Below are 23577 nucleotides of genomic sequence, written 5' to 3' on the forward strand. Positions count from 1 at the left end.
GACACACAGGTCCGGTGGTCATGGATGGGGTGCTGGCTGTTCGGGGTCGGGACCCGGGGGGGACCGCTCGCCTGTGTATCGGTTGGGAACATCTCTGCGCTGCTGACCAGTCTCCGCTCGGGATGGTTTCCTGCTGACCCCACTATGGACTGGACTCTTACTGTTATGTTGGATCCACTATGGACTGTACTCTCACAATATTATGTTAGACCCACTCGACATCCATTGCATTCGGTCTCCTCCTGTGGTCCTCTCCAAGGTTTCTCATAGTCATTCACATCGACGTCCCACTGGGGTGAGTTTTTCCTTGCCCTTATGTGGGCTCTGTACCGAGGATGTCGTTGTGGCTTGTGCAGCCCTTTGAGACACTTGTGATTTAGGGCTATATAAATAAACATTGATTGATTGATTGATTGATTGATTGAGCTTAAAAATAGATATATTTGTACACAAATGCAATTTCATCATCAGAATGTCAACAAGGAATGTTTTTAAACATTTTACTTGAATGCATCTCATTTGTTTGCGCAAAACCTGGTAACAGTTTTATCTAAGGTTCTTTCAAGCAGTATTTTAGAGTGCAATTTGCCAGCCAGCACACCAGTCTCCCTCACTCATTTTTGTACTGACATATGCATTGATCTGATCTCTGACCGCCTAGGTAACTGTGTACATGATTAATGTGACAATTCTGTGTGATTAATCACGAGTTAACTCGTGAAGTTTGACAGCCTTAGTTTTTAATGTAAGTATTGTACCAGCTGTCTGATTGTGACATGCATTTCCATACTTGGCAACCTTGAGACCTCCGATTTCGGGTGGTGGGGGGCGGGGTGTGGGGGGCGTGGTTGGGGGTGGGGCGGGGGGCGTGTTTGGGGGCGTGGTTAAGATATATCGATATAAGAAATACTTGACTTTCAGTGAATTCTAGCTATATATATATATATATATATATATATATATATATATATATATATATATATATATATATATATATATATATATATATATATATATATATGTATCTCTATATATATATATATATATATACATAAATAAAAGAAATACTTGAATTTCAGTGTTCATTTATTTACACATTTCCACACACATAACACTCATCTACTCATTGTTTAGTTAAGGGTTGAATTGTCCATCCTTGTTCTATTCTCTGTCACTATTTCAGAACACACACATTATACAAATATACGTACATTATAAAACCAATAAGAAAACGGGAGCTCTAATTTGGGAGTCTGAATTATGATCAGAAGTTCCTATATAAACATTGCGCACTCATGTCGCCTTTTTGTATTGATTACTGCAGCTGTGCACTGGATTCATTCACAAATACAAACTACAACTCACAAACACTTTAGAGTTAGGCTCCACCATCAGAATGTGTACTTAAACTTATAAAGATCACATGGATATTATTCAGTGAGTTGATTCACCAAAACTAACCTGTTATACAGGAGGAAAAAGCACACAGGACGTTTCAATTGTTCACAGACTGGTCGCGCTCATCAGAATGACAAGACACTTCCGGTCTGCAGGTGATAGCATTCAATTGGGAAGAAACACCCTACTGCCCCCTACTGACCAATGTGAATACTGATAAATGTGTAATGACAGCTCCAAAAAATTCAAACCACAAAATAAACTAAATAATTCAACACAAAAATGTGACACATTATGGGTGGGTCACATATGCATGTACAGTAGATGGCAGTATTGTCCTGTTTAAAAGTGTCACAACATTGCTGTTTACGGCAGACAAACTGCTTTACAGTAGACGGAAACTTGACTGCTGTTGTTGTGTGTTGTTGCCACGCTGGGAGGACGTTAATGAAACTGCTTAACAATAAACCCACATAAGAAACCAAGAACTCGCCCTCCATCATTAGCTGTTTAAATTGTGGGAAAGCGGACGTGTGAACAGGCTGTCAACACGTCACTCAGGTCTGCATGGAGCTGGAGGGGGCGTGGCCTCCAGCTCCGCCTGAATTTCGGGAGAAAATTTGTCCCGGGAGGTTTTCGGGAGAGGCGCTGAATTTCGGGAGTCTCCCGGAAAATACGGGAGGGTTGGCAAGTATGCCTGGTGGTTGTTTGAGCACACTGCAGCTAGTCATTGATAGTCCCACTCCTTAATGCTTTAGTCACATGCAGGATTTTCACAGGAACGAGGCAAATTACAACCCACTGTACAGTCGTGGTCAAATGTTTACATGCAATTGTAAAGAACATAATGTCATGGCTGTCTTGAGTTTCCAATAATTTCTACAACTCTTATTTTTGTGATAGAGTAATTAGAGCACATACTTGTTGGTCACAAAAAACATTCATGAAGTTTTTTATTATGGGTCTACTAAAAATGTGACCAAATCTTCTGGATCAAAAGTATATATTATTACAATATACAATGTTAATATTTGGCGGTAGGAATGGTGTTCCTGAGATTAAAGGCCTCATCTTTTCTCTTCCAAACATATTGCTGGGTATTAAGTCAAGTTAAAGTTAAAGTACCAATGATTGTCACACACACACACTAGGTGTGGTGAAATTTGTCCTCTGCATTTGACCCATCCCCTTGTTCACCTCCTGGGAGGTGAGGGGAGCAGTGGGCAGCAGCGGTGCCGCACCCGGGAATAATTTTTGGTGATTTAACCCCCAATTCCAACCCTTGTGTGTTATGGCCAAACAGCTCAATTTTTGTTTCATCTGACATCACATGGACAAAGATAAGACCTTCTGGAGGAAAGTTCTGTGATTAGATTAAACAAATAACGAGCTGTTTGGCCACAATACCCAGCAATATGTTTGAAGGAGAAAAGGTGAGACCTTTAATCCCAGGAACGCCATACCTACCGTCAAGCATGGTGGTGGTAGTATTTAGCTCTGGGCCTGTTTTGCTGCCAATGGAACTGGTACTTTACAGAGAGTAAATGGGACAGTGAAAAAGGAGGATTACCTCCAAATTCTTCAGGACAACCTAAAATCATCAGCCCGGAGGTTGGGTCTTGGGCGCAGTTGGGTTTTCCAACAGGACAATGACCACAAACACACGTCAAATGTCGTAAAGCAATGGCTAAATCAGGCTAGAATTAAGGTTTTAGAATGGCCTTCCCAAAGTCATGACTTAAACGTGTGGACAGCGCATCATGGACTGTAGGAGAAGTTTCCAGCCCTGGGAAGACTATCTGGGATTATCTGATGTAGTTTGAGAGATAATAGCTCACAACAACACTGCAGGACCGGAAGCTGCATCTCCTTCACGGACAGATGCTTGGAGAGCGTTTTTTAGAAATATGTGGGCTCAAAGTCCGGGTTGCGTTGCATCTCCTCTGACGTCGTGCACCTGGAGACCAGAACTTAGCCTGCACGATGACCTTCCAGATGCACACTTCTCTTTTATTGCTTTTATATCATGAGAGAATAAGTATTTTTATTTGTTGAAACTAAAACACTACTGTGAAATTGTTATATGTCTTTCATTCTTGTGTGCAAGTAATGTTATTTGTAGTAGTTTGCAGTGTTTTACATGGTATTGTATTTATTTGTAGTACTGTTGTAGTTTTATACATATCGTTTGGAATACCATGAATTGATTAACGTGGACCCCGACTTAAACAAGTTGAAAAACTTATTCGGGTGTTACCATTTAGTGGTCAATTGTACGGAATATGTACTGAACTGTGCAATCTACTAAAACAAGTTTCAATCAATCAAAAAAAACAATGCTGAAGAAACAAGTCCATGTCAGAAAACCAACACATTTAGCTGAACTGCACCAATTTTGTCAAGAGGAATGGTCAAAAATTCAACCAGAAGCTTGCCAGAAGCTTGTGGGTGGCTACCAAAAGCGCCTTATTGCAGTGAAACTTGCCAAGGGACATGTAACCAAATATTAACATTGCTGTATGTATACTTTTGACCCAGCAGATTTGGTCACATTTTCAGTAGACCCATAATAAATTCATAAAACAACCAAACTTCATGAATGTTCTTTGTGACCAACAAGTATGGTATGTGCTCCAATGACTCTATGACAAAAAAAATAAGTTGTAGAAATTACTGGAAACTCAAGACAGCCATGACATTATGTTCTTTACAAGTGTATGTAAACTTTTGACCACGACTGTATGTGGGTCAGTATTAAGCTATGTTGCAAAGTGGAGCCTTATGTTTGAGCGCTTTCTATAACGCAAGCTTGACTTCTTGACATAGAAAATTGCAAAATTACCTCGAGGCAGTCCGCTATGAATACACCTGTGTGGTCCCCAAGTACTTCAACCCTTGACTAACACCCTCACCCCTCCACATCCCTGCAATAATCAAATGTATATACTTGTTCTTATGCTTTCTGAGCTCACTATGTTCACTGCTCGCTGTACATATCCAAGTCAGACCTACACTGTTTCAATGTCCATTTCTCTGATGATGCAATTGTTGATGACTAAAGTGCTGATATCAACCAAACCTAAACCCCCCCCCGTCCGAACACCCTCCACATCCTGCCCCCCGGATTGTAAATAATGTAAATAATTCAATGTAAATACTCGTGTGATGACTTTATTATGCTGATAGTATTTGTACCATGAATTGATTTACGTGGAACTTAAAGAAGTTGAAAAACTTATTCGGGTGTTACCATTTAGTGGTCAATTGTACGGAATATGTACTGTACTGTGCAATCTACTATTAAAAGTTTCAATCAATCAATCAATTGAGATGGGACCGAGTCTGCAACTGGATGTGACATCCCGTGCAACCAAGGTATTGAAAATTGGTACAGTTTGATTTCCAACAATCAGTACATAGTCACTGAATTTGGTCAGTACCATACTTGCCAACCCTCCCGGATTTTCCGGGAGACTCCCGAAATTCAGCACCTCTCCCGAAAACCTCCCAGGACAAATTTTCTCCCGAAAATCTCCCGGAATTCAGGCGGACCTGAGTGACGTGTCGACAGCCTGTTTTCACGTCCGCTTTCCCACAATATAAACAGCGTGCCTGCCCAATCACGTCATAACTGTAGAATGATCGAGGGCGAGTTCTTGGGTTTCTTATGTGGGTTTATTGTTAGGCAGTTTCATTAACGTCCTCCCAGCGCGGTAACAACACACAACAACAGCAGTCACGTTTTCGTCTACCGTAAAGCAGTTCGTCTGCCGTAAACAGCAATGTTTTGACACTCTTAAACAGGACAATACTGCCATCTACTGTGCATGCATATATGACAATAACATCTACAGCTATTAGAGAGTGCAGTGCACAACTGCGCACACAACAAGGAGACGAAGCAGAATGCATCATCAGAGAGGGTGTTCAGCATGGTTAGAAAAATAGTTACAGAATAGAACAAGGATGGACAATTCAACCCTTAACTCAACAATGAGTAGATGAGTGTTATGTGTGTGTATATGTGTAAATAAATGAACACTGAAATTCAAGTATTGCTCTTATTTATATATATATATATATATATATATATATATATATATATATATATATATATATATATATATATATATATATATATATGAAATACTTGACTTGGTGAATTCTAGCTGTAAATATACTCTTCCCGTCTTAACCACGCCCCCGCCCAGTACCTTGTAATGGTTTACACTACAGTATATCCTACTCTACATTTCCCCTGTCATAAAAGTATGAAAAGTGATGATGTTTATGCTCACCAAAGCAGGATTGTTTGTCGGCTGAAAGCTTCATCAGGTGTGGACAGGTGCAGGATGCAATAGAGTTGTAATTGATGAGACACATATGCGAGCAAGGACCATGTCCATCATTCTCCTCACAAGGGTTAGGGGCTGATGGCAAGAAAGAAAAACCAATGCGTGAAAAAAAAAAAACCATACACATACAGAGATAATTTGTATTCGGAAGAGGTTGAGATGGCAAGCAAACAGATATGCCTGAATGAAGATAAACTGGATTTTGCAATTTGGCATTTAGAGGTCAGGCTGATGGCGTCACTCAAACAAAATGCTGACTTCAACGGCAAAAAAAAAAAAAAGGACAAGAGAAAACGGCTTTGCTAAAAATGTGCTGTGAAGTGCAAGACATAGATAAAGCATTTCCTCCGTGAACCCTCTGAAAGTATTGAAGAAAAACCTATTTACTGTGACCTATTATTTCTGACAAAACAAAATAGTATGTAAGAGCAAAAACACAAAGGAAAAATATATTAAAAAAGATGTAGCTCACAACGAATCGAAAAGTAGAGCTGTGTTCTGAACATGAATGTGCCATTTGCAACACATTAGTGCGTCTTAAGGTACCTTATAATGTATTCAGAATGTGTAAGGAATTGACCACGCTGCCACATATTGGAATGGCAGCCATATCGTACAGTGCATTGTTTTTCAACCTTTTTTGAGCCGAGGCACATTTTTTTCATTGAAAAAACCCAAAGGCACACCACCAGCAGAAATCATTAAAATATGAAACTCGATATTGACAATAGAAAGTCGTCAGATATGACTTTAAACCATGACTAAGCATGCAACACTATAGCTCTTGTCTCAAAGTAGGTGTACTGTCACTACCTGTTACATCACCCCCTGACTTATTTGGAGTTTTTGGCTGTTTTCCTGTGTGTCGTGTTTTAGTTCTTGTCTTGCGCTCCTATTTTGGTGGCTTTTCCTGTTTTGTTGGTATTTTCCTGTAGCAGTTTCATGTCTTCCTTTAAGCGCTATTCCCGGCACCTGCTTTGTTTTAGCAAACAATAATATTTCAGTTGTTTTTATACTTCTTTGTGGGGGACATTGTTGATTGTCATGTCATGTACGGATGTACTTTGTGGACGCCGTCTGCTCCACACGCTGCAAGTCTTTGCTGTCGTCCAGCATTCTGTTTTTCTTCACTTTGTCACCAGTTCAGTTGTAGTTTCGTTCTGCATAGCCTTCCCTAAGCTTCAATGCCTTTTTTTAAGGGCACTCACCTTCTGTTTGTTTTTTAAGTTTAAGCATTAGATACCTTTTTACCTGTACACTGCCTCCCACTGTCGTCTGCATATTATGATCACGACAAAGCAATTAGCTACCTGCTGCCACCCACTGATATGGAAGAGTATTACATGGTTACTCTGCCGAGCACCGACACTCAACAACAACACATCATTTGCAGACTATAATTACTGGTGTGGAAAAAAAAATGTTTTACCCCAAATAGGTGAAATTAGATAATCTCCCACGGCACACCAGACTGTATCTCGGCACAGTGGTTGAAAAACACTGGTATAGTGATATCAAAAGTTGCCTATTAGCCTATTTGCTTCAATCATCTCATAATGGGGATCAGCAATACCAGGGGTCCTTTGTAATAGGCATGTTTCCGAAGGGGCGTAGAATAAGGGGAAGGTTTTGTGCCACAACTACAATCACATAAGGGATAATCATTCAGCTCAGATTTAACCTGAAAAAAAAAAAAATCAGTGCTTAGTACCAATACCATGGAGCATGAAGTCATGCATGCCCAACTAAACCCCCTAACTTGTCGTGTGCATGCATGACATCATTTTGTACAAATGGAGAAAAATGATGGCATCAAACTGCCATACAGTAGGAAAGGGATTTGTCACGGTTTACCTGACACATAAAACGTGAAGAATTTGGGTGGTGCACTTTCCACTTTGGCCGCCAGATGGCACTGGAGTGTTGACTATCTCAAAATGTGTTGTTTTTATTTACTACAGCGACAGTTGCTATGTAGAGTGGCGCTTTCCATCATTTTCAGCAGATTGCATTGCAAAATGATTAACCCACTCCCTTCCTCTTATGTGAGATACACCCAGGAATGGGGGCCATTATTGGGTGTAATAAACAATTGGTACAAAATGATAATCGATTTTAACACTAGAGATAGGATTACATCGTTTGGCGAGCATATGCATTGATCTAATATACCGTATTTTTCGGAGTATAAGTCGCTCCGGAGTATAAGTCGCACCTGCCGAAAATGCATAATAAAGAAGGGAAAAAACATATATAAGTCGCACTGGAGTATAAGTCGCATTTTTGGGGAAATGTATTTGATAAAACCCAACACCAAGAATAGACATTTGAAAGGCAATTTAAAATAAATAAAGAATAGTGAACAACAGGCTGAATAAGTGTACGTTATATGAGGCATAAATAACCAAATGAGAACGTGCCTGGTATGTTAACGTAACATATTATGGTAAGAGTCATTCAAATAACTATAACATATAGAACATGCTATACGTTTACCAAACAATCTGTCACTCCTAATCGCTAAATCCCATGAAATCTTATACGTCTAGTCCAGGAACCTTTTTGGCTGAGAGAGCCATGAAAGCCAAAGATTTTAAAATGTATTCCCGTGAGAGCCATATTATATTTTTTAACACTGAATACAACTAAATGCGTGTATTTTTAAGTAAGACCAACATTTTTAGAGTGTAATAAGTCTCTTATTATTTTTAATAACATTGTTATTCTGAAGCTAATCAATAATAAATAAAATACTTCTTACCAATAATGCGGTAGAGAACGGATGCACGGATTAAAATGAATGAGAATGTTTTATATTTTGAACGTTATTTTTAACACTGTGATTACCAGCGGAATTATTCATTACTTATCGTGTTAAGCAATGTCAGCTAAGATTTATCTGAGAGCCAGACGCAGTCATCAAAAGAGCCACATCTGGCTCTAGAGCCATAGGTTGCCTATCCCTGGTCTAGTCTCTTACGTGAATGAGCTAAATAACATTATTTGATATTTTCCGGTAATGTGTTAATAATTTCACACATAAGTCGCTCCTGAGTATAAGTCGACTATCTGAACTGCGACTTCCATCCATCCATTTTCTACCGCTTATTCCTTATAGTCCACAAAATACAGTATATGGATCGGTCAACTGGAGTGTCATGAATCGGTTGACTGAAGATCTGTTATAAAATATGACCTTTGTGGTCTTGTAAGACTTCAGTGAAGACATATATCGAGAAGTCGGCATCAACAGTGCCACGTGGCGGGCAACACTGAAAGGTTTAACATTAAATGCGCCCCCGAATATGTATGTATACCGGGTGACGGCTTTTTTAGGTACCGGTTCCTATTTGGAGTGTCATGAACAATTGGAGTGTCATGAATCGGTCGACTGGAGATCTGTTATAAAATATGACCTTTCTGGTGTTGCAAGACTTCAGTGAAGACATATATCGAGAAGTCGGCATCAACAGTACCACATGGCGGGCAACACTGAAGGGTTTAACATTAAATGCGCCCCCTAATAGGTATGTATACCGGGTGACAGTATTTTTAGGTACCGGTTCCTTATTGGGTCGGTCCAAGCAGACTGTTTGAATTCTGAACGAATAATACTGATATCTGTACTTTTTTATCCATCCGACAGGCGTAAATATGAAACATTCATTCAGGTGCCGCTGCAAAGCATAACAAAAGACACAGCAGAACAGCCAATCGGAGTCGAACTTTTACCGCTCAACTTCTGGGAACGCGGAAGTAAACAAAATCATATGCGGAAAGTCACAGAAATTGATCGAGATGCTGTCATTGAGAAGAAAAGGGGAAATCATATTTACCGTGCACTCGACAAACACTCACCTCCATGGAGGCTTGCCAGCCAGGGGCCAGCACTCTATACAGGGCAGCCCTGCACGGTGCACCCTTCTGGGGCCATTTCTGTGCTGGCCTCCGGGACACACGGCCTCCTCAAACTACCAAACTAACTCCAGAGCTGAACAGTTCCCAAATGACTAGTACGTGTCAGATGATATGGTTTTTTTTTTTGCCATAATGATAACTACTTGTCGCCATAAAGCTCTTTGAAAAAACACCTGCTACTACTGCAGCCAGTTGTGGACGAGACCAGCGATTAAACATATTCATTTGTAAATTGATGATAACTTGACAGATTCTAATACCATAGTTGGACTACTGGGGTGGTATAACACCTCTCTACTTAATGCACAGCACACAGTATTTAATTTTTGCTACTTAAGTAAACAACAGTAATTACTAGAGATGTCCGATAATGGCTTTTTTGCCGATATTCCGATATTGTCCAACTCTTAATTATCGATTCCGATATCAACCAATACCGATGTATACAGTCGTGGAATTAACACATTATTATGCCTAATTTTGTTGTGATGCCCCGCTGGATGCATTAAACAATGTAACAAGGTTTTCCAAAATAAATCAACTCAAGTTATGGAAAAAAATGCCAACATGGCACTGCCATATTTCTTATCGAAGTCACAAAGAGCATTATTTTTTTTTAACATGCCTCAAAACAGCACCTTGAAATTTGGGACATGCTCTCCCTAAGAGAGCATGAGGAGGTTGAGGTGGGCGGGATTGGGGGGTAGCGGGGGGTGTATATTGTAGCGTCCCGGAAGAGTTAGTGCTGCAAGGGGTTCTGGGTATTTGTTCTGTTGTGTTTATGTTGTGTTACGGTGCGAAATGTGTTTGTCATTCTTGTTTGGTGTGGGTTCACAGTGTGGCGCATATTTGTAACAGTGTTAAAGTTGTTTATACGGCCACCCTCAGTGTGACATGTATGGCTGTTGACCAAGTATGCATGGCATTCACTTGTGTGTGTGGAAAGCTGTAAATATTAGTGCCTTTAAGATTTATTGGCGCTCTGTACTTCTCCCTACGTCTGTGTACCACTCCGTACAGAGGCGTTTTAAAAAGTCATACATTTTACTTTTTGAAACCGATACCGATGATTTCCAATATTACATTTTAAAGCATTTATCGGCCGATAACATCGTCAGTTCGATATTATCGGACATCTATAGTAATTACCTGGTAGCTTTTCCAAAAGTGTTTTGTTTACATCTTATTTTTTTTTAAAGTTTATGCATTGCAATGCACTGAAGTAATGAGTTCTACTATTTGTTCGGTATTAATACAGTTTGTCTTTAAAAAAATAAACACATCCGCACCGTAACACAACATAAACACAACAGAATATATACCCAGAACCCCTTGCAGCACTAACTCTTCCGGGACGCTACAATATACACCCCCCCTCCCCGCTACCCCAAACCCCCCCCCCCATACCTCAACCCCACCCACCTCAACCTCCTCATGCTCTCTCAGGGAGAACATGTCCCAAATTCCAAGCTGCTGTTTTGAGGCATGTTAAAAAAGATAATGCACTTTGTGACTTCAATAATAAATATTGGCATTTTTTTCCATAACTTGAGTTGATTTATTTTGGAAAACCTTGTTAAATTGTTTAATGCATCCAGCGGGGCATCACAACAAAATTAGGCATAATAATGTGTTAATTCCACGACTGTATATATCGGTATCGGTTGATATCGGAATTAAGGAAATGGACAATATTAGATATCGGCAAAAAAGCCATTATCGGACATCTCTAGTTGAAACCATAGCAACACACTCAGATAGGAAATGACGTATAATAAAGCCATCTTGGAATCATTTGGTATTTGCACAAATATATGCAGGGAGAATTACTGTATATAATTGCAATATGTAGACAAACTCTATATAACTCAAAATAGAACTCCATATTACTCCAATCACTGAAAGTGTGGGGCCCAAAATGACTCTGGAGCATATGGATGATTTTTTTTTTTTTTTTTGTGCCATTTAGACGGGTTTCTTTGTGGTTGTCTGTGCCGGCATTAATCAATCACTTTTGAGTTATGCAAATCACAGAAATGGGACTGTTGTAGGCTTTCTAATCTGCAAGGGATTGTTCCCCTTACTCTTATGGTGAAGCACCCGCTGCTTTTGTGTTTCAAGAGCCTCTAGTGAAACGCTGTTGAATGGTTTTCTGAGACCAGCTGCGTATTGGTATTTTCATTCTTTGTCACATCACATCCATCCCTCTCCTTCCTTTCACCCAACGTTCCGGGTGCAGCGGAGCAGCACAGAGACAGACGCGTGCACGCCGACACCTACACTCAGCTTTTCCTTTTTTTGTCTTCTTTTTTTTTTTTTACTATAAAAGATTGGGCATGCCCTTCTTGATGAACACAGTCCCATTTATAATAATAGTGCTAGTGGAAAGAAACAAGCCAATTAACTGGTGACACGCGGAGAAAGCAGAGGAAGCATTAAAGACGTAAACCCGATTACCACTGTGATAATACCCATTTCAGAATGGTGCATTCTTTACAATGAAAAGATGCTGACGGGATTACATTTGGGAACTTGGCATTGGTGCAAATTAATAGGATACATTAGATCTTCAAGTCTGAAAACAGATATAGATCTTAGCTTCATCAACGGTTTAAACTAATTAGAAAACAACCGATTCTCAGAAATAAAATTATGTAAATTCCAGACCATAAGATGCCAGTTTTTCCTACGCTTTGAACCCTGCGGCTTTATATTTATTGTTTTTTTCTTATCTAACTGCCATAATGTTTTATGTTAAACACATACTTTTCATAAAACACAAACAGAGACATTGAAAAGGTGTGTTATTGTTTGTACAATGGTGCCATATTTTGGACGAGTTCGCTCACTACAGTTGAACGTCTTCATTACTTCCTTATGTTTAGTGCAGTGGTTCTTAACCTTAATGGAGGTACCGAACCCCACCAGTTTCATATGCGCATTCACCGAACCCTTCTTTAGTGAAAAATAAAATTTTATTTTTTTCAAATTCATGACAAAGTTATATGTTTTTTTTTACTGGTGCACAAAATGAACCGTGCATGAACCACAACAAATTACACACTTGCAAATCAGATGGACAACTAGAGGGAACATTGTTTGGGGGTATCCATAATACGTCGATAGGGATACGTTTTTATTTACACGATGAGTCGGGTGTATCTCCGCTGAACCCCTGAGGCCGACTCACCGAACCCCTAGGGTTCGATCGAACCCAGGTTAAAAACCACAGGTTTAGTGCCTTGAACCGGAAGTAAAAATGCCATTCCATCTTCTTGTTGTCCATCGCGTTTCTACTGGTATGGCTACTTCGTTCATCACTCCAAGCAACAATTGCACATTTTACAACATAACTTAAATAATTCATACATACTAAACCATCTGATATATGATGTCTGTCGGAATATTTTCATGCACATATTGTAATGTAATCAAGCTAGTGTCACTAATAATCTAACACGCTTACAAGTGTCTGTGTTAGTATTATTAACTTATAATGGCATTCTTTTTGTATTGCAGTTTGGTAAATTCACCAAAACGTCACTGTGGAGTTATTGAGTCTGGTTAGCTGATTAGAGAACTAGCTTCCGCAGCTCTGAATTACTATGGCTTCTGCTTTGTTAAATCATAAGATTCATGCTTTTTGACGTAAGCTCGCTCACAGTTTTGGATGCCTCGGTTCGCGGGGTTTTGTAGTTTGGGTACGTCATGATCTGTGATGAGGTGGCGACTTGTCCAGCCTTATGCCCGAATGCAGCTGAGATAGGCTCCAGCAACCCCCGCAACCCCAAAAGGAACAAGCGGTAGAAAATGGATGGATGGATGGATGGATGGGGTACGTCGTGATGTCACCACAAGGTAGATGTACTTAGACATTAAATCAATTTTCCAGCCTATTCTTCAGGGCCATGAAGAAATAAAAACAATTTGGACTAAGTATTATTGTCATCTAATCTTGGCATGTGCATAATATCACAGATGTGCGACATGCAGTGACATAAATAAAAGCGGCATTTTTAATGGCGAGTCTGAATCGATCAGTTATTGTGCAGGTGTACCTAATGTTGTGACCGGGTGTGACTATGGGATGTTTATGAAGTATATTTTCGTGTCTGGGAAAAAAAAATTGGTGACGACTTCAAGATATATATTCAAAACAGCGTACATTTGGGAAAACCTCTAGAATTGAACATCCTGCAGAAAAACTCAAAAAACGATTGACAAAAGTGACTGTGGACCAAATTTTAAGCAATATTTACATCAAAGCATATACGGTACATATTATCGAGACCCCAAAAAAGTGTTTTAAATGAACAAAACCCAAAACCAGTGAAGTTGGCAAATCCTTTTCAACCTATATTCAATTGAATAGACTGCAAGGACAAGATACTTAACGTTGTTATTTTTTGCAAATATTAGCTCATTTGGAATTTGATGCCTGCAACATGTTTCAAAAAAGCTGGCACAAGTGGCAAAAAAGACTGACAAAGTTGAAGAATGTTCATCAAACACTTATTTGGAACATCCCACAGGTGAACAGGCTAATTGGGAACAGGTGGGTGCCATGATTGGGTATAAAAGCGGCTTCCATGAAATGCTGAGTCATTCACAAACAAGGATGAGGCGGGGGTCACCACTTTGTGAACAAATGCATGAGCCAATTGTCGGACGGTTTAAGAACAACATTTCTCAACGAGCTATTGCAAATATTTTAGGGATTTCACAATCTACGATTCATAATATCATCAAAAGATTAATAGAATTTGGAGAAATGCCTGAGACCTTCGATCCCTCGAGCGGTACGACATCAAAAACCGACATCAGTGTGTAAAGGATATCACCACATGGGCTCAGGAACACTTCGGAAAACCACTGTCAGTAACTACAGTTGGTCGCTACATCTGTAAGTGCAATTTAAAACTCTACTATGCAAAGCAAAAGCCATTTATCAACAACACCCATAAATTCAGCCGGCTTCGCTGGGCCCGAGCTCATCTAAGATGAACATATGCAAAGTGAAAAAGTGTTTTGACGAGTCCACATTTCAAATTGTTTTTGGAAACTGTGGACGTTGTGTCCTCCGGAACAAAGAGGAAAATAACCATCCAGACTGTTATAGGCGCAAAGTTCAAAAGTTAGCATCTGTGATAGTATGGGTGATGTACTAGTGTGACTTAGGGTAATTTACACATCTGTGAAGGCACCATTAATGCTGAAAGGTACATACAGGTTTTGGAGCAACATATGTTGCCATTCAAGCAATGTCTTTTTAATTGACGCCCCTGCTTATTTCAGCAAGACAATGCCAAGCCACATTCTGCACTTGTTACTACAGTGTGTCTTTGTAGTAAAAGAGTGCGGGTACTAGACTGGCCTGGCTGTGGTCCAGACCTGTCTTTCATTGAAAATGTATGGCGCAATATGAAGCGTAAAATACGACAACAGTTGAACAACTTAAGCTGTACATCAAGCAAGAATGGGAAATAATTCCACCTGAAAAGCTTCAAAAATTGGTCTCCTCAGTTCCCAAACGTTTACTGAGTGTTGTTAAAAGGAAAAGCCATGTAAAACAGTGGTAAAAATGCCCATGTGCCAACTGTTTCTTAATGTGTTGCTGCCATTAAATCCTAAATTAATGATTATTTGCACAAAATAATTAAGTTTCTCAGTTTGAACGTTAAATATCTTGTCTTTGCAGTCTATTCAATTGAATATAAGTTGAAAAGGATTTGTAAATCATTGTATTCTGTTTTTATTTACGATTTACACTATGTGCCAAGTTCACTGGTTTTGGGTTTTGTAGATTTAAATCATGCTAGGTCCACTTTAAGGGCTGCATTAATAGTTCCAGCTTGGCACTATTACTAGCTAAAGACTGGTCTGCCGTGTATTTGTTTACAAAGAAGACGCGTGGTCGCTAATGTGTATCGTGTCGGAAATCACTATGTTGCCCAACCCGAATCAAATGTTCCATATTGGAAAATCTGATTCTGACTAGCTGAACCGTTACACCACTATTACGAGACTACTTTAAAGAAAAGTACTTATCCTACTGTTTATTTATTCATTGTACAAACTGACCATTAACAGTAAATCTAAAAAATTTAATCAAAAACATACACATTTACAATATTCTCATCTCAAGCAACTTTTTCTTGCATACTAACATTTTGAACGATTGCCAAGCCTAATGATATATACAAACCCCGTTTCCATTTGAGTTGGGAAATTGTGTTAGATGTAAATATAAATGGAATACAATGATTTGCAAATCATTTTCAACCCATATTCAATTGAATGCACTACAAAGACAAGATATTTGATGTTCAAACTCATAAACTTTATTTTTTTTTGCAAATAATAATTAACTTAGAATTTCATGGCTGCAACACGTGCCAAAGTAGTTGGGAAAGGGCATGTTCACCACTGTGTTACATCACCTTTTCTTTTAACAACACTCAGTAAACTATTGGGAACTGAGGAAACTAATTGTTGAAGCTTTGAAAGTGGAATTCTTTCCCATTCTTGTTTTATGTAGAGCTTCAGTCGTTCAACAGTCCGGGGTCTCCGCTGTCGTATTTTACGCTTCATAATGCGCCACACATTTTCGATGGTAGACAGGTCTGGACTGCAGGCGGGCCAGGAAAGTATCCGCACTCTTTTTTTTACGAAGCCACGCTGTTGTAACACGTGCTGAATGTGGCTTGGCATTGTCTTGCTGAAATAAGCAGGGGCGTCCATGAAAAAGACGGCGCTTAGATGGCAGCATATGTTGTTCCAAAACCTGTATGTACCTTTCAGCAATAATGGCGCCTTCACAGATGTGTAAGTTACCCATGCCTTGGGCACTAATGCACCCCCATACCATCACAGATGCTGGCTTTTGAACTTTGCGTCGATAACAGTCTGGATGGCTCGCTTCCCCTTTGGTCCGGATGACACGATGACGAATAGTTCCAAAAACAATTTGAATTGTGGACTCGTCAGACCACAGAACACTTTTCCACTTTACATGAGTCCATCTTAGATGATCTCGGGCCCAGAGAAGCCGGCGGCGTTTCTGGATGTTGTTGATAAATGGCTTTCGCTTTGCATAGTAGAGCTTTAACTTGCACTTACAGATGTAGCGACAAACTGTATTTAGTGACAGTGGTTTTCTGAAGTGTCCCTAAGCCCATGTGGTGATATCCTTTAGAGATTGATGTCGGTTTTTGATACAGTGCCGTCTGAGGGATCGAAGGTCACGGTCATTCAATGTTGGTTTCCGGCCATGCCGCTTATGTGGAGTGATTTCTCCAGATTCTCTGAAACTTTTGATGACATTATGGACCATAGATGTTGAAATCCCAAAATTTCTTGCAATTGCACTTTGAGAAACGTTGTTCTTAAACTGTTTGACTATTTGCTCACGCAGTTGTGGACAAAGGGGTGTACCTCGCCCCATTCTTTCTTGTGAAAGACTGAGCATTTTTTGGGAAGCTGTTTTTACACCCAATCATGGCACCCACCTGTTCCCAATTAGCCTGCACACCTGTGGGATGTTCCAAATAAGTGTTTGATTAACATTCCTCAACTTTATCAGTATTCATTGCCACCTTTCCCAACTTCTTTGTCACGTGTTGCTGGCATCAAATTCTAAAGTAAATGATTATTTGCAAAAAAAAAAATGTTTATCAGTTTGAACATCAAATATGTTGTCTTTGTAGCATATTCAACTGAATATGGGTTGAAAATGATTTGCAAATCATTGTATTCCGTTTATATTTACATCTTACACAATTTCCCAACTCATATGGAAACGGGGTTTGTATATTGAAATATTCTATTTCTTCTGAGAAGAGATACACTGACGACACAAGAAACACACTCTCTGTCACTTGTCTCCAGCAAAAAGTAGGTACGACTTCTCACCTTGCGGCTGTCTACTGGGATGGAAGATCTGCAGGTCAAAAGGCTGAGCACTTGTCTTCTGGATGACAGTAACATTTTGCCCCGTCCACTTATTGGCTCTTGCTAAAGTGTTAGTCCTCCAGTCCGTCCAGTAGACATTTCCTCCGAAGAGGGAAACAGCAAAGGGATGAGACAGGTATTCGTGGCCCTTGAGGATCTCAATGATGCCACTGCCGTCGTAGAGGGCGGAGAAAATGGCATCGGAACTGTGAAAAAAGATAGACACGGAACTCCATGACAAAGTTTCAACTATTGTATTTATCGGAGTATAAGTCGCACCGGAGTATAAGTCGCACCCGCCAAAAATGCATAGTAAAAAAGGAAAAAAAACATATATAAGTCGCACTGGAGCCCGGCCAAACTATGAAAAAAACTGCGACTTATAGTCCGAAAAATACGGTACTCTTCTAAATGCTTTGGAGAATGATTGTTGATACAGGTATCTATGTCTAACCCAGAGGAGCCCAAACATTTTGCCTTCAAGGGCCGACATGAACATGTGCCAATGGGCCACAACACAAACACAGTGAATTTAGGCATACCGCAGCACCATGAGTGACGAATTTAGCCCCATACTGGAAATGCCTCCTTCTACCTCAAAAGAACTACTCACCCCCAAATCCTCCATACGACACCTCCGCTACAAACAATGGGAGACCGGGCTTTCTGCTCCGCCGCTTCCAGTCTGTGGAACGCTCTCCCTGACCACCTGAGGGCACCACAGACTGTGGATGCTTTTAAAAAAGGCTTAAAAACCCTTATTTTAAAAAAAGCCTTTTTTTAAAATATATGCAGACTAGTTTTAGCTATTTGGCTGTTCTAGTTTTTATTTTTATTTATTTTTTATTGCCATTTTATTTTTTATCTTTTTTAATACACTGTAGCACTTTGAGGTTGTTTACTCAATGTAAAGTGCTTTTTACAAATAAAATCTATTATTATTATTATTATTATGATTACTGACATATATAAAGTAGTAGAGTGTTGGGCTGGACTATTCTGGCAAAAATAAGAATGGCAATTATTATGAATGATATTGAAAATAAATTAAATTATTAATTTGAAAAGTTAGGACACACCTTCTCATTTCAATGTGTTTTCTTTATTTTCATGACTATTTAAATTGTAGATTGTCACTGAAGGCATCAAAACTATGACACCTGTGAAGTGAAAACCATTTCAGGTGACTACCTCTCGAAGCTCATTGAGAGAATGCCTAGAGTGTGCAAAGCAGTAATCAGAGCAAAAGGTGGCAATTTTTAAGAAACTACAATATAAATCATGTTTTCAGTTATTTCACCTTTTTTTGTACATAACTCCACGTGTTCATTCATAGTTTTGATGCCTTCAGTGACAATCTACAATGTAAAGTAGACAGGTAGAAAGGTCAAATAACTGAAAACATGTTTAATATTATAGTTTCTTCAAAATAGCCACCCTTTTCTCTGATTACTTTTTTTGCACACTCTTTGGCATTCTCTCGATGAGCTTCATGAGGTAGTCACCTGAAATGTTTTTCATTTCACAGGTGTGCTTAAAGCTCATCGAGAGAATGCCATGAGTGTGCAAAACAGTAATCAGAGCAAAGGGTGGCTATTTTGAAGAAACTAGAATATAAATCATGTTTTCAGTTATTTCACCTTTTTTTGTACATAACTCCACATGTGTTCATTCATAGTTTTGATGCCTTCAGTGACAATCTACAATGTAAAGTAGACAGGTAGAAAGGTGAAATAACTAAAAACATGTTTAATATTATAGTTTCTTCAAAATAGCCACCTTTTGCTCTGATTACTTTTTTTGCACACTCTTTGGCATTCTCTCGATGAGCTTCATGAGGTAGTCACCTGAAATGTTTTTCATTTCACAGGTGTGCTTGAAGCTCATCGAGAGAATGCCAAGAGTGTGCAAAACAGTAATCAGAGCAAAGGGTGGCTATTTTGAAGAGACTAGAATATAAATCATGTTTTCAGTTATTTCCCCTTTTTTTGTTAAGTACATAACTCCACATGTGTTCATTCATAGTTTTGATGCCTTCAGTGACAATATACAATGTAAAGTAGACAGGTAGAAAGGTGAAATAACTAAAAACATGTTTAATATTATAGTTTCTTTAAAATAGCCACCCTTTGCTCTGATTACTTTTTTTGGAACACTCTTTGGCATTCTCTCGATGAGCTTCATGAGGTAGTCAACTGAAATATTTTTCATTTCACAGGTGTGCTTAAAGCTCATCAAGAGAATGCCAAGTGTGTGCAAAACAGTAATCAGAGCAAATGGTGGCTATTTTGAAGAAACTAGAATATAAATAATGTTTTCAGTTATTTCCCCTTTTTTTGTTAAGTACATAACTCCATATGTGTTCATTCACAGTTTTGATGCCTTCAGTGACAATCTACAATGTAAAGTAGACAGGTAGAAAGGTCAAATAACTGAAAACATGTTTAATATTATAGTTTCTTCAAAATAGCCACCCTTTGCTCTGATTACTTTTTTTGCACACTCTTTGGCATTCTCTCGATGAGCTTCATGAGGTAGTCACCTGAAATGTTTTTCATTTCACAGGTGTGCTTAAAGCTCATCGAGAGAATGCCATGAGTGTGCAAAACAGTAATCAGAGCAAAGGGTGGCTATTTTGAAGAAACTAGAATATAAATCATGTTTTCAGTTATTTCACCTTTTTTTGTACATAACTCCACATGTGTTCATTCATAGTTTTGATGCCTTCAGTGACAATCTACAATGTAAAGTAGACCGGTAGAAAGGTGAAATAACTAAAAACATGTTTAATATTATAGTTTCTTCAAAATAGCCACCTTTTGCTCTGATTACTTTTTTTGCACACTCTTTGGCATTCTCTCGATGAGCTTCATGAGGTAGTCACCTGAAATGTTTTTCATTTCACAGGTGTGCTTGAAGCTCATCGAGAGAATGCCAAGAGTGTGCAAAACAGTAATCAGAGCAAAGGGTGGCTATTTTGAAGAGACTAGAATATAAATCATGTTTTCAGTTATTTCCCCTTTTTTTGTTAAGTACATAACTCCACATGTGTTCATTCATAGTTTTGATGCCTTCAGTGACAATATACAATGTAAAGTAGACAGGTAGAAAGGTGAAATAACTAAAAACATGTTTAATATTATAGTTTCTTTAAAATAGCCACCCTTTGCTCTGATTACTTTTTTTGGAACACTCTTTGGCATTCTCTCGATGAGCTTCATGAGGTAGTCACCTGAAATGTTTTTCATTTCACAGGTGTGCTTAAAGCTCATCAAGAGAATGCCCAGTGTGTGCAGAACAGTAATCAGAGCAAAGGGTGGCTATTTTGAAGAAACTAGAATATAAATCATGTTTTCAGTTATTTCACCTTTTTTTGTACATAACTCCACGTGTTCATTCATAGTTTTGATGCCTTCAGTGACAATCTACAATGTAAAGTAGACAGGTAGAAAGGTGAAATAACTAAAAACATGTTTAATATTATAGTTTCTTCAAAATAGCCACCTTTTGCTCTGATTACTTTTTTTGCACACTCTTTGGCATTCTCTCGATGAGCTTCATGAGGTAGTCACCTGAAATGTTTTTCATTTCACAGGTGTGCTTGAAGCTCATCGAGAGAATGCCAAGAGTGTGCAAAACAGTAATCAGAGCAAAGGGTGGCTATTTTGAAGAGACTAGAATATAAATCATGTTTTCAGTTATTTCCCCTTTTTTTGTTAAGTACATAACTCCACATGTGTTCATTCATAGTTTTGATGCCTTCAGTGACAATATACAATGTAAAGTAGACAGGTAGAAAGGTGAAATAACTAAAAACATGTTTAATATTATAGTTTCTTTAAAATAGCCACCCTTTGCTCTGATTACTTTTTTGGAACACTCTTTGGCATTCTCTCGATGAGCTTCATGAGGTAGTCAACTGAAATATTTTTCATTTCACAGGTGTGCTTAAAGCTCATCAAGAGAATGCCAAGTGTGTGCAGAACAGTAATCAGAGCAAAGGGTGGCTATTTTGAAGAAACTAGAATATAAATCATGTTTTCAGTTATTTCCCCTTTTTTTGTTAAGTACATAACTCCATATGTGTTCATTCACAGTTTTGATGCCTTCAGTGACAATCCACAATGTAAATAGTCATGAAAATACAGAAAACCTATTGAATGAGAAGGTGTGTCCAAATTTTTGGCCTGTACTGTATATATTTTTTGAATTGATGAATTGATTTTATTGTTGTGATTTTGTACGGTGTCCTTGAGTGCCCAGAAAGGCGCCTTATAAATAAAATGTATTATTATTATTATTATTATTATTAATCACCAAAACTCAAGTGTTACTTAAATATAACTTAAAGGACCAACCGGAATACATTGCTCATGAGTAAAGAACAAGTAGAATAATAATAATAGTAACAATAATGAATCAGAATAACAATGGCAATATGTAAAACCAAAGGGTAACATAAAATAAAATTAAGACTGGTGCATTCACTGTGCTTTTAAAGATTATAGTAGACGAACTGGCTCGCCACAATGATGTGTCAGTATTGGCGCTAGACTTCTTGGCCTCGGTTATGATTGCATAATTGCATGTAGAGGATGGCCATTTTTTTTTGCCTGAATTAGTGGGCCCACGATGATTACTTCTGTTTTGTTTGATTAGCCGTTTTCCTGCCGTGTTATAGGCACTGTTTGGACATAGTTAAGGTATGTGAATAAACACTTATAAAAAGTATAAATAAAGTCCAGAGTGGCTGATATATGTAAACATATGTATTTATTTTGGTTCCCCGGGACCTTTGACATCTAAATAAATTCAACATATATTGTATTGGTTTTGAAAATGAATACTATGAAAATGGCCCCTGCATTCTTTCATTTTTCAATGCGCGGCCCTCAGTGGAAAACGTTTGGACACCTCTGGTCTAAGCTGTAATTTAGTGCAGTAAAGATATGACAACATTTCCCAAAAAAACAAACTAAAAAATGTAAATATTATACCGTGCATCAGTCCAAATAATCCTCTTCTCCAGATGATCCAGAGTCAGTCCATTGGGCCAGGCTCCAATCTCCATATCCTTAAACACAATGTGTCGACCTTCTCCACTCATCGATGCAGCCTCAATCCGGGGGAAGGTAGCGTCCCAGTCAGTCCAAAACATAATGCTACAATTACAAAGCCGAGAGCAGCAGCCTCTGTTAGTTTCCTGACATCCACAAGCCAGCAAACCGATAAACGTAACAGTATTCAAACTCAAATGTTTGGATTTAGAGTTGTTAATTTGATTGTACTCGAAAACAAACAAAATGCTCTCGCGGATGATTGCCCGCATCGACAGATGCGTCCACTGTCCCAGAAAAGCGCCAGCGACCCCAGTACAACCTGCGACAGACCTTGAAACAGGGGACCATCTGTTTTATTATGACTTTTCAAAGCTCAATGAGGCTTGAAAATGAACACCATCGATGTGACCATTAACGGTATCCCCGTCTGTATTGCAAACACGCCAATTTTGCTTTGGTTCACAAAGTCAACTTCAACAAATATACATTTTGCATGAGCAAGCATAAAATGACCAAGTGACGCAAACAGAACTGTGTCAGGAGGAAACATCCTTGTTCAGATCAATAGCCTGATTCACTTGATAATGTGTCCCTGATCAATGGACCTCTATTGAGTGGATTTAAGTAATTGTAGTAGAATTATTGCTTGGCATCCATTCGTCTAATTTCTCTAGATGGCCGTAAAATGTAGCCGTCCCCCCAAATGTGTTGAGAGAACCATGGAGCAGAAAGCGAGAGAAGATTACTCAAGTCTTAAGAGTGTTAAATTGATTTTAGGAATGTCTGGGTTTTGCTTTAATCTCAAATATTCGTTCCTTAACATACAGTCAGGGTTAAAGCGCTGTGGTGCATTAATCAGGGATAAGCTTCCAGTTCAAGAGGGTGTGATAGCCCAA

General features: G+C 38.9%; 1 protein-coding gene across 2 annotated transcripts in view; it reads right to left on the minus strand.

The window, feature by feature from the left end:
- The window catches only part of lrp1bb (low density lipoprotein receptor-related protein 1Bb), a 1021613-nt gene that overhangs the window by 361222 nt on the left and 636814 nt on the right, over positions 1-23577 (minus strand). For both annotated transcript variants that reach the window (XM_072912020.1, XM_061926507.1), the window contains 3 exons: positions 22619-22783; positions 17583-17827; positions 5697-5828 (listed from right to left, as the gene is read on the minus strand). In XM_072912020.1, coding sequence (XP_072768121.1) covers positions 5697-5828; positions 17583-17827; positions 22619-22783 — 542 coding nt within the window. The remainder of the gene's footprint in view (positions 1-5696; positions 5829-17582; positions 17828-22618; positions 22784-23577) is intronic.

Source organism: Nerophis lumbriciformis, linkage group LG31 (genome assembly GCF_033978685.3).
Source record: "Nerophis lumbriciformis linkage group LG31, RoL_Nlum_v2.1, whole genome shotgun sequence".
NCBI lineage: Eukaryota > Metazoa > Chordata > Actinopteri > Syngnathiformes > Syngnathidae > Nerophis > Nerophis lumbriciformis.